At 34.9% G+C, this 22,707-nt stretch overlaps 2 protein-coding genes across 2 annotated transcripts in view; one reads left to right on the forward strand and one right to left on the reverse strand.

The window, feature by feature from the left end:
• Nucleotides 1-15,364, reverse strand: part of strn (striatin, calmodulin binding protein) — a 46,776-nt gene extending 31,412 nt beyond the window's left edge. The window contains 1 exon segment of the mRNA XM_043251824.1: nt 15,014-15,364. Within this exon segment, the coding sequence (XP_043107759.1) occupies nt 15,014-15,232 (219 nt within the window). The 5' untranslated portion in view covers nt 15,233-15,364.
• Nucleotides 15,365-16,779: 1,415 nt separating this feature from the next.
• Nucleotides 16,780-18,688, forward strand: map1lc3c (microtubule-associated protein 1 light chain 3 gamma). Its single transcript, XM_043251529.1, has 4 exons — nt 16,780-16,932; nt 17,028-17,083; nt 17,155-17,261; nt 18,279-18,688. The coding sequence occupies exons 1-4, from the start codon at nt 16,875-16,877 to the stop codon at nt 18,442-18,444; spliced, it is 387 nt and encodes a 128-aa protein (XP_043107464.1). The 5' UTR covers nt 16,780-16,874; the 3' UTR covers nt 18,445-18,688.
• The last annotated feature ends 4,019 nt before the right edge of the window (nt 18,689-22,707 follow it).

Consider the following 22,707-nt stretch of genomic DNA (forward strand, 5'->3'; position numbering starts at 1 on the left):
AGTTGTAAGATTTTTTAAATGATTTAAAGCACAATAAAATTTCAAATACTTTTTTCTTTTGCATATTTTAATACGTTCAAGCCAGAATAAGCATGCTTTTTAATTTTTTAACGAATGACATTATTTCAACCAAATTTTCAATCTCCAAAAACATATCTGAAACCTCAAAACTGACACGTCACTTAAATTTAATGTGCTTTCAGATATAAAATCACTTTTGTGAATTTCTTTTAATGCAGACGCCTCTGACCACACGTATAATAATAAACATATGGCAATGGCAATCGACTGCTTGACTACTTATAATACAGAAATATTATAGAAAATATAATAGCATGTTAACAATACCTATAAACAAAGAATTTCTTTTTAAAGTGAAATCCAGTCACAGATTCATTCATGAGATCTCTGCGGGAAACACCACACCTTCTTCACCTGCTGCAAAACACAATATATATATATATATATATATATATATATATATATATATATATATATATATATATATATATATATATATATATATATATATATATATATATATATATATATATATAAATAAAACTGGGTCAGAGGAGAACGGGACAGACGTGAGGAATGATGGGAGAAAACACGCCTCTGAAGGAGTCATTAAACCTCAAGAAGTCCATCCTAAACGAGACTGGAACCCTCACAAGCCTTTCATTTAAATGAGCGTCTCCGTCAGCTTCCCGGGGGCCTTTCCAGCGGAGGCGTCCCTTCCCAAAAAAGGCCAGCCTGTATTTTCTCTCCGGAGGAGAGAGAGAGAGAGAGAGAGAGACGAGGAGCGCCGGAGAGCAAGAAAAGCGACTGAATGCAGAAATAGTGCAGTGACGTCTGAGCGGCCCACTCTCCTCCCCAGAGGCGTCTCTTGACATGCCTGCAGAGAAACGCCGGAGGCTCCGGCTGCAGCTCATTCATGCGATCATCACCAAAACCTTACGACGGGTTCTTCCTCATTTCAGTAAATTCGAGAACTAGACTGCAAATTACAGACGAAGCATAGCGTGCTTGCAGAGAAAAAAAAAACTAACAAAACACGCTAATAAATAAAATATGCAATCATTTGAAATTGATCATCAAAAGGAAATAAAACGCAAACAAACGAACTAAATAAATTTCAGCTGGTTTTCTAAGTCAACTCATTTTTGGACGAAGTACTAAAAATAAATAAATAAAGTAAAAACAAGGAAAAGCTGAACAGACGTATTTTAAAATAAATAAATTAATTAAAAGCTAAAAAACTAAAACTACAGACACATAAAAAAACCAATTAAAACTATATACCCTAAACAGACTATTATAAAAAATTATAAAAAAAAACCCTACAATTAAAGCTAAAAACTAATGTAGACTTATTTAAAATAAAATACAACTGCAAGACCAGAACAAAAAGAAAGTCAAAAACAAGGGCACAAAAATTACAAAAATAAATGCATAAAGATCCTTGCCATCTAAAGTGTCTTTGTAGACAGGAAGAAGTCAAGAGACCCAAGACGACAAACCAGCTGAGCCAGAAAACAGAGCCATCTCCAGAAGTGATGAAGACCGTCTGAGAAACTCACTCTACAGGAAGAAGTACTGGCTGTTTAAGAGCCGCTCATTCTATACGCATTATTTTCTGACAATAAAGCACGTTTTAAACCACAACTCACACTCAATGCAAAATAAACTGTGTATAAAAATTGCAATATCGTAATAACTGGATATATACAAACTGCACGTAATGGTACCTTTTGTTGAGCTGCTTTTATTTTATTCATGAACAACAATAATAACAACAACAATAAAAAACAGCACAGAATCGAAAGAAAAACTGGGGTGAAAATGTGCAAAATTGAGAAAAGATTAGCATTAAAAGTAATAATAGTATTAATTATAATATATAAATATATATGCACAAAATTATAGATTTTGTTATTATTGTGGCCTTTTTCTCTTTTTCATTTTTTGTAAAAAATTTTTTTTAAATATGTATATAGTTTATTTTCACTCATTCTATTTATGTTTTAGTTTTAATTAAAAAGGTTAATTTTTTTTCAGTTGATCTCATAGCTTTAGTTAGCAGCTAAAATATCCCTACTACTAATAATAAACAATCTAACATTACCAGAGTTTAATAAATGCATTTCAGCAAGTGTTAGTATTTTTCATTTTCTTTTTCTTTGGGCGTCCAGATACGTATCTTGTGTCTTCAGTACCGTGAGCACACAACTAGACTGAATCAATCAGAGGCTAAAAACCTTCATGTAGGTAAAGAGACACAGCTCAGTGTGTGTTCAGTGTGTGCAAAGCGTGACGTAGCCTCTCGTTGAGCAACAGTGTGTGTGTGTGTGTGTGTGTGTGTGTTAAACAACGCTTTCATTCTGCTTGAGCAAGCTGTGGTTGGTCTAAGCGGTTAGAAACGACTGAGCCGCCCACAGCAGCCCTTCACAGGGAAGAAACGTCTTAAACTGGAAATAGAGACGGGAATGAGATGAAGCGCCGCTGGATTTAATCTGACACAAATGAAAACGCCTGCCATCCACAACCGAAAGGTGCTTCGTCTAATACGATCACTGCCGTCGCATTCGGCTCTTTTATAGATTCAAAGCTTTTGAGATGATTCATCAGATCAGAGGATTCACGTCAGATGACTGAATCACCGCGAAACCCTCCATTTTATAAAAACACAGATACATTTGACTCATTAAGCGGATTAAACTATTAGCTAATCAGGGCAGTGTTTGAATGAAACGCATGTTTGCTAAAAGCTAACTTTACAGGAGAACACACTATAATATAAAAATGCTAATAAATAATGTGCGTGAAAATAGAAAACGGGAGGCCCCTGACATCAACCTCTGGCACTCGCAGCGCTTTCAGAAGAAATGACGACATATCAGCCAACAAATATAAATGCCCCACGCAATGAGACAAAAAAGACGCTTTCAGCCGATATACCACTCACACAGAAAAACGTGCTCAATGTGATGTGTAAAAACAAGCCTTTTGTTGGGCTGCTTTTATTTTATTTACTATTAATAATAATGATGAAAACAGCACAGAATTGAATAAAAATAATAAAAAGACTACATTGACGTGAATCTGGGGTGAAAATGTGCTTAACTGAGAAATTATCTGCATTTAATACATTTTATCATCATATATATATATATAAATAAAAAAACACACACAGATTTTTATTAATATTAAAATCCCCCCTTTTTTTCATTTTAATAAAAATGTTTGTAAAGTTTTTTGGTTTTGCCATTTCTTTTTAAAAATATGTATATAGTTTATGCTTCTTTTATTTCAGTTAAAGTTTATTTTATAGCTTTAGTTTAGTTTTTAAAAGAGAGAGAGAGAGAGAGAGAGAGAGAGAGAGAGAGAGAGAGACAGATAGAGAGAGAGAGAAGAGAGAGAGAGAGAGAGAGAGAGAGAGAGAGAGAGAGAGAGAGAGAGACAGAGAGAGACAGAGAGAGAGAGAGAGAGAGAGAGAGAGAGAGAGAGAGAGAGAGAGAGAGAGAGAGAGAGAGAGAGAGAGAGAGAGAGAGAGAGAGAGAGAGAGAGAGAGAGAGAGAGAGAGAGAGAGAGAGAGAGAGAGAGAGAGAGAGAGAGAGACACTAATAGTCTCTCGCCCAAAATACCCATACAGTATCTACAAACTACACAGGATATCCTCTAATGGCGTCTGCTGGCCAGAACGTGCACTACTTAGCGGGTCAGTTAATGGTCTGTGTGGTCTAGATAGTGCGGTATGGATTCATGGGTTCCCCGAGGGCAGGTGCTGCGCATCAGGAAAAGTGTGGGAGGACGAGCAGTGTGTCATCTTCCCTTTGAACACGTCGAACAAAAACGCCTCACCAACGCCTGAACCGCCGCTTAGCAATTTAAATCAACATTTCTAGGTTTGAGCGGTGTTTGCTCGAGTCGAGCGCCCACATGCATTCACCCTGCAGCGGCTCGGAGAGGCTCCTGGAACCACAGCTTTTCTAAATATGGAGAGCGCTGCTGGATTATTAGATAGGCAGTCGAAGTGTTTGGTGTCTTTTAAGAAATGATCACTAGAATTGGTGACACATTTAAGTTAACGTGCACTTGTATTGCTTTCATGGAGCTGTTAGACATCGCTGTACATTTAATATCAATTTAATATTTTTAGTGATTAGTTAGTTATGCCAATAAATGCCGAAATTAGCATCAACTGAGATTAATAAATGCTGTAGAAGTATTGTTCAGTATTGGATTGCGTTAATTAATGTTGTTACTAATGAACATTATTGTAAAGTGTTACCAGTAAAAATGTGAAAAGACATTGAAATATATCAACAATAAAATAAAAATTAAAACCGTTAAATATCATGTGAAAAATAGCATTTTTAATTTGGATGCATGATAAATAGATAACATTTAACAAAACGCTATTTACAATATTCATCCTGGTTTTTGGCTTTACATTTTTTAGCATTTTGTGATTTTTATAAATGTTTTGAATGGCACTATTTTCCCAAAATAGCAAATATTAAAGGTGTTTAAGCAATGGAGTTACAATACAGTCATATAGTGACACTCGTAATTTAATTTTAGTTTAACTGCCAGAATAAAATAATAAGGTGCTGTTAGGCAGGACATTAAGTGACCTTTTAATTTCAGTTTAATTATTAGTCATTTTGTTATGTGCTTTTGTCATTTTATTAGGGTTTTAAAAACTTGCACCATTTACTCTTTATTATAAACGCTATGAAGTGATGCATAAGCACTTAAGTTGGGACGGAGACATTAGAGTGAAATGTTTTAATGGTGCTGTCAGAATTTGGGTCAGAACTAAATGTTCTCCTGTCCTGTGACCCACTGACCTCTCGGGGTGTGTTTATGTGTCATCGTAGCTAACGCATCAGTATACGTGCAATAATCAGAGCGATGGATTAATTGGACTGAAAGGCCTTCGTGTAAACGCCTCAAACTACCCCACTGAATTCCATCGACTGCATTAAACAGAAAATAACTGCATGCAAACACTTGAATCAACTGCTTTCTCGAGGGCACAGTGCTGGGATGCATGCATTTATCCACACAGATTTCACAATTCAATCCAATTCTACAAAGAAAATCTTGAGTTTAATGTTGACATCAATATATATTAGTTATACATGTCAGTTTTTATTTATGGGATATTCTCTTTTAACTAAAACACCGTTAACCCTATCAGTACATATAATGATGGTACAATATTAAAGATTAAAATTAAACCTCATTGCTATTTATCCATTGCACAGCACTGAAATGTGATTCAAGATTTATTCAAACAAACAATATATATAGACAGAGTTATTTGAGGGCTGTGGGTCGAAATTAAATGCTGCATTACCTACATTCTAGAAAGAAGGCATGCAATTTTTTATAAATAATTTGTAATTAATTCTAATTATTTGTAAGTATTTAAAAGTAATTGTAAGTAAATAAAATTATTTTTTAAAACAAATATAACTATAATTTTATATATATATATATATATATATATATATATATATATATATATATATATATATATATATATATATATATATATATATATATATAAAACTAACTATAATTTTTCTTATTTTTATTTTAAAAAAATAAACTTCACATTGTTTGTTGTTGTTGTTTTTTTTACATTTTATAATGCAAAAATAAAACCATTTTCGGTCGACAGGTTTTTTGGCCATCTCTGGACTAAAAGATGGATTCTCGGGATTTCAGAATCAATTAAAATCTGCAAAATCAATACGGCCAACCCAGATCTAGTATAAACACATCTATAGTCTGGTAACAGACAACAATACTCTAACACATTACACACACGCACACCCTTGAAATGTGCGGGATCTCTGTGAATATGATCACACAAACAAACACAGACGGGTTTTGTTTCGCTGTCCCGGTCACATTTCCACGGCTCAAAACAGTCCGGTTCTCCTCTTGGTCCCAAAACGGGGTCATTTGCCTAATAGCATGAGTCACAAAAGTTCAATGAGTGTCACATGACCCTCACACCGCCGACACAAAGCAGCGTCACACACATTTTTTTCATTGCAACAAGCTCAGCGAATACAAATATTGATGCTTGTCCTTATGCAATACTAAAAAATGCCTTAAATGAGTTCTATACTTGAGTAAACACTGGCTTCTAATATTAGGTGCATCCCAAATTGCATTTATAATATAAAGTGCAGAGTAAAAGTGCTGGGTGCTGGGACACTTCATGCACTCAATGGTCACAGCTTTCTACTGCATCATCTTTAGTACATTATTTGTGACGGGTAAAGGCTGCTGGGGTCATGTGATGTGCGACGCAGGGCGTTCCTCCTTCAACGGTTACCTGACACAGCCAGGTGCGCATACCTTACTATACAAGGACAGACATGCTTTTACGGGCCGTGAGCCATGAGCACAGGCATGAAGGGTGGCGGTACTAGAGCATGCTGGGACCTAAAGCTGACACACTGGTTCTTACAAGACACAGGCTTCTCCAAACGACGGCTTTTAAAGAAAAAACAACAACGACATATGGTTTAAAGTATGTCCAAGCCTGTTCTATTTTAGTACACACACACACACACACACACACACACACACACGTACATACATGCATGCCAATATATTAATGTATGTACATGTTAATATTTTCTAAATATATAATGTGTGAGTGTGTGTGTTTATAAACATAATAAATATACATATATTATGTGAACAAAAACTCTTATTTTGAATCGTTTGACAGCACTACTATATATATATATATATATATATACACACACACACATGCATATATATGTATATGTATGTATATGTGTGTGTGTATATATATATATATATATATATATAAATTATAATTTTAGCTTTTACAAATAAATATATCTTCTATTCTTATTATGTTTTTTAGATATTTTTTATAGCAATAAGTTGTAATTTTACTATCATCATGAATATATTATTCTTGAATTCGTTAGTTTTTATATTTTAGTTATTTACATTATTATTTTGTACATTACATTATATATTTTGATTTATCTTTTATTTGTATGTTTACAATTTAATTCTAGTTTATTTTCAGTATGCATCATGCACTTTTGTTTTTTTTTATTTTTTTTTAGCCTTTTTGAACATTAAAATTCAGGCTTATTTCACTTTATTTTTTTTACATTTTAGATTTAGTTCAGATCAAGTTTATTTATTTCCATTTAGTGCGTTTAAATTAGCGTTTTGATTTAATTATTTAAAATGGCAATTAACAAGAATATTCAGAGGAGTTTTAGCGAACTACACCCGCTCCGGTCTGAGCTGAGAGTTAATAGGTTATTAACTGGAAATCAAAGGACATTTAGTAAGAGTTTGTCAGGAATAAGCAGTGCCAGCGGATTAGGGTGAGATTAGTGCACTACTTGAGCCGTTTAGAAGGTAATAAGGCCATGTGTGATTGACTGACTGAGTTCATGAGTCAATGAGCTGCTGTCAAGCCTTTGGGAAACTCCTGAGCGCCGCACCCAACACACGGAGGAAACCTGAGAGCGTCTCGTTCACCGAGCAGATCAGATGCATTCACACGCTCCGACAGGGAAACCCAGGCCTGCATCAATTATTCACCTCTGTGCAAGCGTCCTGTCCGAAGAACAGCGAGAAACACAGGGACAGGGACAGCTGTTTTATATACTACACACTGAAGGAGTATATACACTAAACACTGCATGCTATAAAAAACCCCCAAAGCAATCCAACAGCGTGCAATAGTGTTCATTTTTCCAATAGTGATTTAAATAAGCCTTTGTTAAAGCATGAAACGAAACAATCAGCTACGAACTTTACGGTAAAAAAGGAAACGAAAAACAGCTTTAATGAAAGAAAGGACTACAATCCCAAGAAGCATTGTAAATCACGCTAATTGCAATATATTTCAAGTTCATTGAAAAATGTGCACGCACACACAAAGACTGACTCGATTACATCATTTGTGTTGGTTCATGGGAGTGGGCGGAGCTTTGATCACTGCAACTCTCGGATGGGAGGAAATTCTGTATGGAATTGTGGGTAATGTAGTTTTTCAACTACAATGATTTCTAACGTTTTTTAATTCCAAAACCCGAAACATTAAAGTATCTTGAATTTGTGTTAACCACTTATTTCAGGCATTTAAACAAAACGCCCATAAAAAAACCCCAAACAAACAACAAAAACGATTCAGCACAAGAGAAACTAAAGTTTTAAAGTTTTGGCCTGCAGCACTCTATAATTCCTTTCCTCACATAAAATACACTAATATCCAATATGCATACTAGTTTATTAGAAAAACATTATTGTACTACCTCGAACACACCTGGTTTCTGACGGTAATCTGGCTGCATGAAGTAAAGGCTCATTGGCTGAGACGGTGTGTTTGCTCCTAAAGCAACCCAAAATATCAGACTAAATAAAATCATCACGAGCCACACACTTTCCATTTACTGCCGTCATAAAACATTGAGCTGCATCAAATTTCGTGGCCTTCTCAAAACTGCAATGGGTGCCAGAAAATAGGGAAAACATGGTGAAATGAGCATGCAAATGTGTAGGAAAATGAGTGGTGTGTGACAGAAAATGGACGTTCGGGCGCTCATGTAAACATAAACCCTTGAGAACATCAGACGTGGTTAGTCATGGCTGGACGGACGGAGAGACACACACCGGTCTGACATCACTGCCGTGCCCAGTCAAAACACACACACACACACACACACACACACACACACACACACACACACACACAGACACACACACACACACACACACACACACACACACACACACACACACACACACACACACACACACACACACACACACACACACACACACACACACACACAGACACACACACAGACACACACACAGACACACACACACACACACACACACACACACAGACACACACACAGACACACACACACACACGCTGAAGCTCTGAGATCATTTCCCAGTAACACCTGAATTCAAACGCCATGGGCTTCACAAACAAATCAAAAACATCAACGTAATGAAATGTAAATGTAATGAAATGAAGCCACGTTTCATGTCAACATCAACCAATATATTTTGTTATTTCTAAGCTATTATAGTATTTATTATTTTATTTAGTACTTTTTTATATTATATATATATATATATAATATTTTTTGTTTTATTATTATTATTATTATTAACAATAATTAATTCTAATCAAGATTAAGACTTCAGGTTTTATTTCTTTTTAGTTCAGTCTTAGTCATTATTTACTTTGTCTACATTATTGAGTGCAATGCAGTATTATTATTAATATAATAATTATTAATAATAACATTATTTCAATATGAGTGCTGTCAAACGGTTAACAGCAATGCCTGGTACTGACCAAGTTTCTTTTAGATGTTTATTTAGAAATACTGATATAATAATGCAACAGTGCATATTTATTTAAGTTTTAACTGTAGTTCTTATCATCCAATGCAATGTTAATTTTTATGGTTTTATTTTATTGCAATATGTATTAATATTCCAAATATGCTTTTATTTTGTTTTTCGTTTATTTATTCATTTGCTAATTTATTTATTTGCTTAACAATGAAGCGTTTTTGTCAATTTAGGTAGGGTTTTTTTTACTATTCAGTTTTTTTTTTTTTTTTTAATTTCACTTAAAATTATTCTAACTATTTTCCAGGACAATATAATATACAATAATATTGTTACTCTAATTATTAGTTTTATTTTATTACAGCTTTATAAATAAAATTTACAAAATAAATAAATAAATAAAAACAATTTTAAATATATATATATATATATATATATATATTTATTTTTGTTGTTGTTAAAATAACAATTCTTATGCATCCAACAAACATAAAAAACGAAGCAGCTGCTGTAATGTGACGTACGAAGTTCAAGCAAACTTAACTTGGCCTGTCCGCTACTCAATCTGTTCAACTTGGACGCTGTTTTAAGAAACTGGACAGAATGGAACGGAGCAGAAAACAGCATGATTCACGGCCAGATGCATGCATACACTGACTAACCAGGAGAAAACTTATACTGAATAATACTTGGAATTCAACAGTGCTCGTGTCAACATTTACTGCTGCAGGCAAACCCGCTCCAAATGCTCTGTAGAGCAGGAGACAAATTAAGAGACGCATCGTCTCGGAGAGGGTTTTAACACAGACACTGAACAGCCTGCTAAAAACCCTGCCAATAATGAACGGCCCGTAAAGCACCATCACTAAAAATATTAACGCTCAGGCTACTTGACCGTCCTGACCCGTCCCCGGTCGAGCGGAGCGCTCAATTGCTGACGTGAGTCATGTGAAAGGACCTAAAGGGCTAGTCAAAATCCAGCTTATAACACAAACACCCTTCTCTGGTCAAGCCTGGCATTCCCGTTTCACAGCCGAGGGCACGACGCGAGCTGAGAGAGAGAGAGAGAGAGAGAGAGCATCAGCAGTATGAGTCACCAACATCAGCTCATAAAACTCAACAGCTTCGGTTCTGTCCTGCTTCCCGGCGTCACACGAACACACTGCCTACACACTCGGCCTGTTGCACGCTCGTTTGCGACGTTAATGGCCTTTAATTTCACGCCGCCGCGTCTCGTACTTCAGGTGGCAGGAGCCTATGCGCGGACGGAGCGAATTATATTCCTTTCAAATGATTGTCAAGGTGCCCGGGGGTGATTTCGACGTATGACGGCCTCTCCTACACGCCGGCGCCCACGCAGAGCTATGAAAGGAGCGGAACATCAGTCAGGATCTCCTCAGCTAGAGACGCGGCCTTCTAGGGATGACGGATGCATCGGTGCCGAGCGCATGTGAACATGCAAACGTAAAAAAATGGCGATAAGACACGCAAAGTCGTACGCTCTACTTGGTCAAAATGCCATTTTGGGGAGTTTTGCACAGCTGATGTTTTACGTTTTTGCCAACAAGTAACATAATATGTTTGAATATAGTTAGAAAGCATGCTATGTCTACGTAGATGTTTCTCTGATAATGCTAGAAGCAGTAATTCTACTCTGAAAAGTGTTTTGTTTTTGCAGTACCGCTTTCAACCACTAGCTGTCAATCGTACACGCACTGTAAAAAAGGTTTCCTGCCAAAATATCTAAAACGTCTTCGATCGGGAATGATTTTCTAGACAAGCACAAATTAGGGAGTAAGCTACATAATCTGAAATAAACTCACTTCATTTTTTAAGACCATTTTTACATGTCTAGGAAATCTTCGTTTAAGAATTTCTAGACGCCTTGGCTGTAAACGAGACAAAACATCTAAGCTGGAAAAGCATTTTTGCAGCGTGTGCCTGCTCAAAATTCAGCGTAAAGACGCAATGCTGCATAAAAGCCCAGCTAATTTAAGCGTGCTCCGGCCCAGCTTAGCTCCTGGTATCGTAGAATATACGAAACATGCTAACAGCGTCTCAGAGACAAGAGAGCAGTGGACTTATTTAAATAGATCTTAAATAAACATGTGATTTCCTTCCCAGACGTTTACCTTCACAGACATAACCGACTGGAACTCCTGTGTTTTTTAACGCAAACTTGTGTGTGAATGAGAATTAGTTTACAGAAGTATGAAATAACATAGTTGAAAATGCACATGACGATCTGAACCAAAACAGATGTTTTTAGCAGGTTTGAGCTGGAATGTTGCAAAAAAGGGGGCGTGGAGCAGCAGCTCATTTGCATTTAAAGAAACAGTCACCAAAATCAGAGAGTTTCTGCTTTCACCCAAAGGCATTTTCAAAATGATATGATAAATGCTCTTTAGGGTGTTTTGTGCTAAAACTTCACAGACACATTCTGAGGACTTGTATTACACTTTGTAAAAAGATGCAAAGTGCTCTGTGCTCGCTCAATATACTGTGTAAAGACATAACGCAGCATGAGTCACAATAAATCAAGCCTGCTCTGATCCACCTCGACAGCTCCTTGTATAAAAGCACACGGTTGTATTTGATGTGTAAATGCATGCATGCCACCTCTGAGCAGCATTAAAAAACACCTGCAGCAAATGCAACTTGGCACTTTTAAGGCTGCTCTACAGTCTAAAAATGCAATGCAGCATAAAAGCCAGAGCAAATTAAGCCTGCTCTGATCCACCTCAGCCTCTTGTATCAAAGCACACAGTAATATTTGCTGTGTAGATGCGATCGTACCACCTCTGAGCAGCAAAGAACAGTGCAATTTAACAAACGACAAGGTTTAATAAGTATTGTGTTACAGTATTAAAATTAATTATTTCCCCAGCTACTGTAAAACAGTCTGGTCAGGCGGGTCCATCATGGTCAGCGCAGTTTCCGCTCACTCTTTCTGTTTGTCCTTCAGACATCAAGCATAATAAAACATACAGGCTGCATGTAGCGACTGTACGGACGTCCGGGTAAACGACCCATAAATGCCAAAGATATTCCCGCAGTATTCATTAATCAATCGCCGCCCTTTAGGACTAAATATCTCATCTCAATCACGCAGAAGTGCGTTTCAAGGACTTACAAGTAGTAAAGTACGACATTGCACGAAGGTACGCAGAGGTTTGGCGACTACGACAACACAAAATACACAAGAATGTAAATAGACAAGAGCAAACGATCCATCAGAGCAGGGTTATCACAGTAAACCAAAAGATCACCTTTTACCACTTGAAATACTCCAACTTTAACTTTGTACTCTGAAAAGAATGATTCACTAAATTTAAATGTAGCTAAAATAAAGTTACCCAAAAAAATAAATAATAAAAAATATTATATATATTATATATATATAAAATAAGAAGTAAAATAAATAATAATCATAAAAATATATATATATATATATATATATATATATATATATATATATATATATATATCTATATATATATATATATATATATATATATATATATATATATACACACACAAACACACACATATACATACATAAACATACACACACACACACTAAAATTGGCACTAAACTAAGTACTACTACTATAATAAAAATTTTAACTATACAACATTAAAAAAAAATAAGAAATAGAAAAAAAAAAAATAATAATAATATATATATATATATATATATATATATATATATATATATATATATATATATAATATATATAATATATTATATATATAAATAGTTTATATATATATAAACTATATATATATATATATATATATATATATATATATATATATATATATATATATATATATATATATATATATATATATGAAAATAACTTATCAAAGAATAATTCAAAATATGACTAAAAAACTGTAAATGAAATAACACTGCATAATAACGCCTCTGAAGTGACAGCAATGCTAGTCTCTATACTATATCAGTTAAGACGACTACACTAGATAGTCACTAACTTAGCCGCCTCACAGAGGAGCGTCCAGCGTTTAAGGACTTCCTCATAGTTGAGACGACTGAGTGTCTGGAAGCAGATAACGCAGACGGACCGTGACGGCGCTGATGATGTCACTGCAGCCTTTGACTCCTCTCGTGACATCATCGTGAGAAATCAGAAACACCACCAGAACAGAAGCAGCTCGCAGGTAACGCACCCAGAAATACCAAACCCATATCTCTCTCACTTTTTTTTTACGCTAGTAAATAAGATGCTGAAATGCACTTTAGGGCCATTCCTTTCTGTATACATTATTTTAACGACATTTAAGGTCCGGATGCTTTTATTTTGAGTTTTGCGATTCTCTGCTATGATTATTATTAGTCACGTATGTGCTAAATCACGACACTGACATCATATTATTAAATAAATTATAATTCAACAAATAAGTACATCAAATATTATATATTGGGATATTATAATACTGTTTAGATATTCTAAAAAAAATAACTGATTAAAAAAAATCAACACGTATAGGCCTAAAATAAACGTATTTTTAATTTGTAGATTTAATTATTCACTTTCAGCAGAAGCGTTCATCCAGAGCGGCTTGACAAACGAGGACAACGGAAGCAGCCAGAATCAACAGGAGAGAAAGCGCTATAATAAGCCTCAGTTAGCCCAGTGCACATCAGATGCATAACTGTTTATTAAATTACATAAGAAATAAATAGAAAACAGACAGAATAGAAATAGAATATTGCAAGCTAGGCCTTTCTTTTGGGCTTTTTCTTAACGGTGTAATAAATAAAAGAAAACAAATATAATACAAAAACAGAGAAAAGTTTGAATAGAATTAGAATAGAGAGGGCTAGAGTTAGATATATTATATATATATATATATATATATATATATATATATATATATATATATATATGCACACTCTTACATTTTATATATTCAAAATTATATCACAGTAATGAGACTGGAAGATGGGATTGTCATGAATATTAAATGCATACACACACAAATACACACACACACACACACATATATATATATACACTACACACACACACACATATATATATACACACACACATATACTACACACACACACACACACACACACACATATATATACACTACACACACACATACACACTACACACACACACACACAAATAGTGTTCCAAACAGACTTGATTTTCTTTACCCACCATACATTTATAAACTGTATTATTTGCATACAGGACAACACAGCCGTACACGCAGAACTCTACTCGCACATTTCTAGAATTTAAGGAATGCAAAGAATGCGCCAGCAGAACTCTTAAATTCTGTTTCTTTTCTCACATCTACGCGTCAAGAACACGGCCCGCTCACATGACAACACCAACAATACGTCGGTTCCGTCGGTTCCGGTCGCAGAGCTCGGTGTTTGTGATGAAGTGGATAGAGTTACAGTACGGAGGAGAGAAACTCAAGTTTTCGTGCCGCTGCGGTGAATGCAGGGTCGCGCGTGACGTCAGCGCGCGAGAGGAAAAACAAGCCCAGAAATGTCTGATTCTGACTTTTGGCGGACAGCGTTCAAAACACCTCAGAAAATAACGGTCGGAAAAAGGCGCGTTACCTGCAGTTCGGCCCGTTCCACCTCCCACTGCGCCCGTTCCACCTCGAACCGGGCCCACTCGTGCTGCAGAAAGTGTAAAATCCCCGGAATACTGTACTGAGCGCGGGCCGTTTCTCCGCCGCCGCCGCCGTCGCCCGGTTGAGGCGCTTTCGCTCCACCGGGAAGAACCGAGTTGTTGTTGTTGTTAAAGAACACACCGGGGCCCGCCTGCTCGTCCATGGCTAGGCCGGGAATCGGAGGTCTGATCGACCGAACGGACGCTGAATTTCGTCCGAGAACGGGAAACGGGGCGAGCGCTCGACTCACCGCGCTCTGCTGCTGCTGCTGCTGCTGTCACTTCATGACGTTTCCGCTAGCGCTGGTCGAGTCGCGAATGAATCGTTCTCGTGAGCCGATTCGCTTGTGAACCGAACAGTGCAGGGGACTGAAACAAACAGCTGGCGAATAGACTAACACACTGAAAGTAAAAATGAATTCGTTAAATAAGTGTTGAAATATATGTATAAATCGTCAAATACACGATGCAATACATAAATATATGCACAAATAAGAATTAATAAATTAATACGTGAATTGATAAATACATATTTATTTAATGATTTATGTATCTGATTATTTAATGATTCTTTTAAATTATTTAATTATTTATTTATTTTTACGTAATTTTAGCCCTGCGAAAACATTTCCCATTTTTAGCTCTAATTTTATTAGATGTATAAGACATAAAAAACGTACATTTTATTGATATATTACACATTTCACTTTTGTATTTATATCGCAATTTATTTTAATTATATTGAAAATGTTTTATGTGTATGTTTTTCCATTTTTAATAGCTTTGTAGCAGTGTTAATTTCAGTATTATTTTTTTTATATATATTTCCTTTTAATTTTAAAGTTTTAATAATTGTGTTGATAGCTGTTATATATTCATTTTATTTAAATTATTTTTAAACACTGCTACTAAATTCCTTAAATACATTACCCTACTAACCAAACTCTAACCCTAAACATTCAAATATTTATCATATTGAAGTTAACTGCACACGCATGTCTCAATGAAGCCTTTAGAAAGTCGACTCGTTCGAACGAACCGATTCGGTCAAATGAATCGAGCTTCTCAAGGCTGGTTTCCGCTCATTTCACGCCCACAAGCAGGTCAACAGATCGCTGCCAGCACGAAACGCTCTGATTGGACAGAACGAATAAATCGTAATGCGAACGGCCAATCAGAGGTGAGTGCGCTGAGCATTCTGGGATTCGGAGTTCGGATGCGTTTTATCCTTTTTTTTTCTTTCAAACGTTCTCATTTCGAGTTCTTATTCATTATTTGACTAGCTGTTGTAAAAGCTGTCTAAGTAAAAACATGAAGACTAACGAAACGACAGACTGCAATTTTTTGACAATAAACTGTTTTATTACCACTTGAAAACGGAAACAGCACGCCAATTAATAAAAGAACGCAGGTTATGCGTGCTTAAATAGTCGAACAAATTCACAATGGGTTCATTTGAGTGGTCATGTCATGTCACGCACGAACTGTTAAACGACACAACAATACAAACCTCTGTTTTAAACACCCGCGTCTCTATTTCCAAGAAGGTGAAAGCCATAAACGACACAAAGATCCATTCAGAGCCTCATTTAGGAACGCGTGTCTTTACAGGCTAGTCAGTACGTGCGCATTCAATATGAAAACAGCGCATGCGAACATCAGCGCTTTTTGTTGTTATTTCTCGATTTAGCCGTTATCGAGCCGTGACGTTGGGACGTGACGTCACGGCCGGCGCGTTATTTAATTAGAGCGTCGGCGCGCGACTCGGCTAATTAGCGCGCGCGCGGGTCAGAGGTGCCGCACGACATGCCTCCGTTAGAGAAAGCGCCGTATCCCAAACCCTTCAAACAGAGGAAGAGTTTAGGTGAGTGTCTCCACTCGACGCGCTCGACTCTCCCACGACGCGATTTAAATGAAAAACTTGTCTTTTTTTTATTTTAAATGCTGATCACCGAACAGCGACGAGGAAACAGGAGGTGGCGGGAATCCGGACCAAGTTTCCGACCAAAATCCCGGTAAGAGGCGTCCGGTTGTGAGTGTGTTCGGTGTCTCGGCGGCCGCCGGCGTTGATCGGTGTGTGTTTCAGGTGATCATCGAGAGATATCAGAGAGAGAAGTACTTGCCGCCGCTGGATAAGACCAAGTTCCTCGTCCCTCAGGAGCTCACTATGACTCAGTTCGTGACCATCATCAGGTCGGTCCTCTTCAGACTTTCTTCATTTCTCCCCGAGCGAGCTCTTCTTAAGCGGTATTAAAAAGTGACTTGTGTTTTCTTTAAATGTATTTGACACTCGAGTAGTGAACTTTTTGTTAATGTTGAGTTTAAATTTCAGTTTATTAAAGCTTTGCATTAATAACATTTATTGAAAGGTGCGTTTAATAAGTAAATAAATTCAATAAAAACCTGTATGGAGTTGTGTCCAAGTTTCGTTCATAACATAATGAAATGCAAATGACTATTTTTTATATATATATATATATATATATATATATATATATATATATATATATATATATATATATATATATATATAATAAATAATATATAAATTTGTACATGTATTATATTTTTGTACTTTTTTATTGCATTAAGGTTGTATAAAAGTATGCTTGATGTGAAGAAATGTCTATAATCAGCTTTTCACGTCCAAAAAAACCCATAAATATGATGTTTTCAACATTTTTGAATGTTGAACACACACACACATATATATTTATAAAATATATTTATGCTTAAATAATTAAATGCTAAAAATGTGAACGTGTATATATATATATATATATATATATATATATATTAGTAATTTCAGTAATTTCACATTCATATAGACTAATTATTAGTGCACATTATGAATGTAGAACTTTTTTTAATTTTACAATTCAAAAAAATTTATGTTTATGTATTAATCTATGAATTAATTTTTTTTTTTTTGTTATACAAGTAATTTTGCATTCATAGAACGTCACTTTATCGGTGCATACACCTTTCTATACTATACTATTACTTTTTTTAAATGGTCAGCTCTTTGTCTTAATATTCTATGAACAGAGTAAGAGTCAGTCGATGAGTCCTCTGCTGTGGTTCACATCCGTAGCGGAGCGTGTGACTCCTGAGAATCTGTCCCCGTCTGCATCAGCTGATCGTCACCTGGCTGCTTTCTCACGCTTTCTCACGCTGCGGCTTTTCCTCGTGTCTGCTCTGGTTTCTCAGGAATCGGATGACCCTGATGCCCAATCAGGCGTTCTACCTGCTGATCAATAACTCGGGCATCGCCAGCATGTCCCTGACCATGGCTCAGCTCTACAAGGACCACAAAGACGAGGACGGCTTCCTGTACATGACGTACGCTTCACAGGAGATGTTTGGACGCCGGTGACGCCGCCGCTCTCGCTCGCTTCACCGGACTGTGACGAAATATTTAAAGTCTTTGTATATAACGTTAGCCTTTTAGATATACTATTCGTTTTCTAATGTATGTTTTAACGGAGTAATAAAAGTGTTTAATTTGTGCATCGGTCACTAGAGGGAGACGTCTGTCCGTGTGCTGCAGGAGCCTCCTCAGAAAACTGAATGTTAATCATGTGATAGAAAATAAAGGATATTGTTTGTTTGATGCTGCACGCTGTTGTCTGGGTGTCTTCTTTGAGTTCCCAAGGTTTGTTTCTTTTTGACCGGTTTATTCTTCCATACATGCCAAATATTTCTATATGAATAAGGCTTTTTAATTTTTTTATTCTGCCATACCGGTCAAATATTTCTATGAATAAAGGGTTTTTTTTTTAAATTCCATCAAATATTTTTATAAAAATAGCAAGGCTTTTTAATTTTTTTTTTTAATTTGACTGGTTTATTCCATATAGGCCAAATATTTCTATATGAATAAGGCTTTTTATTTTTTTATATATATTTTATAAAGCTATTTGATTTATTCCGTCAAATATTTCTATAAAAATAGCAAGGCTTTTTAATTTTTTTTTTTTTTTTTAATTTGACTGGTTTATTCTTCCATATATGCCAAATATTTCTATATGAATAAGGCTTTTTTTTTTTATTCTGCCATACCTGTCAAATATTTCTGTATGAATAAAGCTTTTTATTTGATTTATTCCGTCAAATATTTCTATAAAAATAGCAAGGCTTTTTCATTTTTTTTTTTTTTATCTATTTTTTATTTAATTTGACCGGTTTATTCTGCCATACATGCCAAATATTTCTATACGAATAAGGCTTTTTAAAAAAATGTATGTGCATCTATTGTATGTTTAAAGCTAGAAAATCTCCCAGTGATTTAACCCGTTATATTAACGTCTGTGTGATCCATTTCTTTACTATAGACCTGAGCTGCGTTTCTAAAGTCACATCAAATATATCCCATTAACATTAAACACCTACAGAGGTGTGGCTCTTATAACATCATTACTGACTTACAAATAGTTTTGTACTGTAACATAAACCTTCAAAATGATTGAATTTTGATCAAAGTGTCACTTCTAATCGTCTGTAAGGTGCTTTGTGTTTTATTGAACTGTTCAGTTATTTTAAAGCTGCATATTAGTGTATACGGTGTTGGGGAGAGTTGATGTTAAAAGTGAGTTTCCACTCTTTAAAAAAAAAGTGCATTACTGTAGTAGTGCAGCAAAACCTTAAAAGTGGCTGGATTTGGTTTTGGATAAAGTCTAAGAACCCTGCCGTGTGCCGAAAGACTTCTAATAGAAGAAGCATGGTTAGTATATCAGGTGCCGGCTGCAGGTGGCGCTCTCGGTTAGGACCGAAAGGGTCCTTTTCATTCAGGTGAAGAGGACTATGGAGGATGAAGATTAGTGTGTGCTGCTCAGAGAGACTGTTATTAGTCTAATTAACAGCAGCTCTCACAAACAGAAGAATAAACGAACCTCTTTCTGTGAGACTCTTCTGAAGGAAACTCCATCCTCGAACAATGTCTCAAAAATCGGTGTCTTTTTTGTCTGTTGAACGCGAAACTGGGACTTTTGAAATATATTTATGCTCAAAAAAATTATAAAATAATTTTTTTCTTTTGAAAGGTAATTTCACATTTATATATTAATTATTATTGCATATAATATATGAATGTGGAGCTTTTAAATCATTTAAAAATATTTTTATGTTCAAAATTAATACATTATTTTATGTATTGTATTAATCTATGAATATTTTTAGTGCATATACTGTCATTTTATGAACGTGGAACATTTTTGGATTTAATTTTTCTACACATTTAAGTTATAACAAATGACCCTTTTGTATTAATATTCTATAAATGCAGTGAATTAAACGATTAATCACTTTGCGATTTCACGTGATAGTCCATCCTCTAATAGCAGCTTGGAAAAATCTCAAAAAACCTGTGTTTTTTTTTTTTGTTGTTGTCTGTGGAACGTGAAACTAGGACTTAATAATATATTTATGTAAAAAAAAAAAAAAAAAATTAATAAATGCTAAAAAAGTGAACGTTTTAAAGCCTTTTTTTTCTCTTTTGAAAGGTAATTTCACATTTATATATTAATTATGAGTGCATATAATATATGAATGTGGAGCTTTAAATCATTTAAAAATATTTTTATGTTCAAAATTAATACATTATTTTATGTATTGTATTAATCTATGAATATTCTTAGTGCATATACTGTAATTTTATGAATGTGGAACTTGGATTTAATTTTTATACACATTTAAGTTAAAACAAATTACCTTTTTGTATTAATTTTCTATAAATACGGTAAATTAAACGATTAATTTCATTGTTTTTTTGTTGTCATTCAACTGAGACTGCGCTGCTCTCAGTCACGGAAGCCCTGCGGACTGCAGCTCAATCCAAAATATATAAAATATATATAAAATATAAATTAGGATGATCCTTTCAAACAGCAGTACATAACCAAACATATATATTAAAATGGTTAAAACGAAATAAAATGAAACGCGTTTAAAGGAATAGTGTCGTAGATCTGCATGCACTTTTTGTTTTGAAGAACGTTCTGTTTTGGTCACCATTGACTTTCATAGCAGGAGAACGAAATAACGGTGATCCAATCAAACGATTTGAGAAGTCTCCTCCAGATCTGAAACATCCCGAAAATCAGCATCAGCACCCCGGTGACCTCTGACCTCTGACCTCGACTGACACGCGCCGGCTCGTGTTCGAATCAAAGGACAGCGGGGCGCATTAATAATTGACTCGTCCTCTTCGGGAAGCGCAGTGACATCAGCGCTCCCAGCATGCCTCAGAGAGCGGGTCAGGTGACCACAGATGAATGAATATTTGATGGCCGTCCCCCGGAGGTCTGCGGAGAGGACACATGATTCTTTAATGAGTCGAGCTCCAGCAGCTTCCTGACGTCTGGAATGTGTTCGGAGCCGATTCGCTTCACCATTAGCAAACAACATCGTCAAGAACAAGAAAGACATCGTCCTTTGAAGCCCCTCTCCCTGTTTTAGGGCAAACGCTTCACTTTGGAAGAGCTGCGTTCAAACGACAGAAACATCATGTGCTTTACTGTAGATGGTGTTATTATATAATAGAATTAAAATAGAATAAAATTATATAAAATGAGAAACTAGATTTTCAGTTTCTGAATCAAATTTGACAGTTTGCCTTTATCAAATCTGCTGAAATATTACTATATATATATATGCATTATTGTATTACATATATTACTTTATTATATATATATATTACTTTATATTTATTATATATATATATATATATATATATATATATATATATATATATATATATATATATATATTTGATGGCCGTCCCCGGATATAAGGACACAAAAAAAAAAAAAAAAAAAAAAAAAAAAAAATATATATATATATATATATATATATATATATATATATATATATATACACACACATACCTGGAACAATTTGGAACAACGATTCCAAAATATAATTAATTAATTAAAAAAAAAAAAAAATATATATATATATATATATATATATATATATATATATATATATATATATATATATATATATATATATATATATATATATATATATATATATATATATATATATATACACACACACATACCTGGTACAATTTGGAACAACACACAATTTTTTATATATATATAATAATCTTTTTATGTTACGTTAAGCATATTAAAAATAACTAATAAATATTATTTTATATGTAAGTACATTAACAAAATATTTTGTTTCATATTTTTTCATATATTAAAATAATATATTACCAAATATTTTACACTATTTATACATAATTAAAATGTCTACTATATATGCATATATACAAATTAATCAATTTTGACATTTTCAAAAAATTGTGCAAAAAATTGGTTACGTGTTCTGGCTTCACAAATGATACTGGATCAGAGAACAAAGCAAAAAAGTGTGTTTGTGGCAAAGCTGTAGGTTTACTGATACACAGAAACACCTGCTGACAACCATCTGTCACACACACACACACACACACACACACACACACACACACACACACACACACACACACACACAAGGTCTTGATTCTCCGTGTGATTATGAACACACACACACACACACACACACACACACACACACACACACACACACATTTGGCTTTACCTTCTCATTCATCAGATGATCTGAAGCGTCTGCTCGGATTCAGTGT

The sequence above is a fragment of the Puntigrus tetrazona genome, chromosome 11 (assembly GCF_018831695.1).
Source record: "Puntigrus tetrazona isolate hp1 chromosome 11, ASM1883169v1, whole genome shotgun sequence".
NCBI lineage: Eukaryota > Metazoa > Chordata > Actinopteri > Cypriniformes > Cyprinidae > Puntigrus > Puntigrus tetrazona.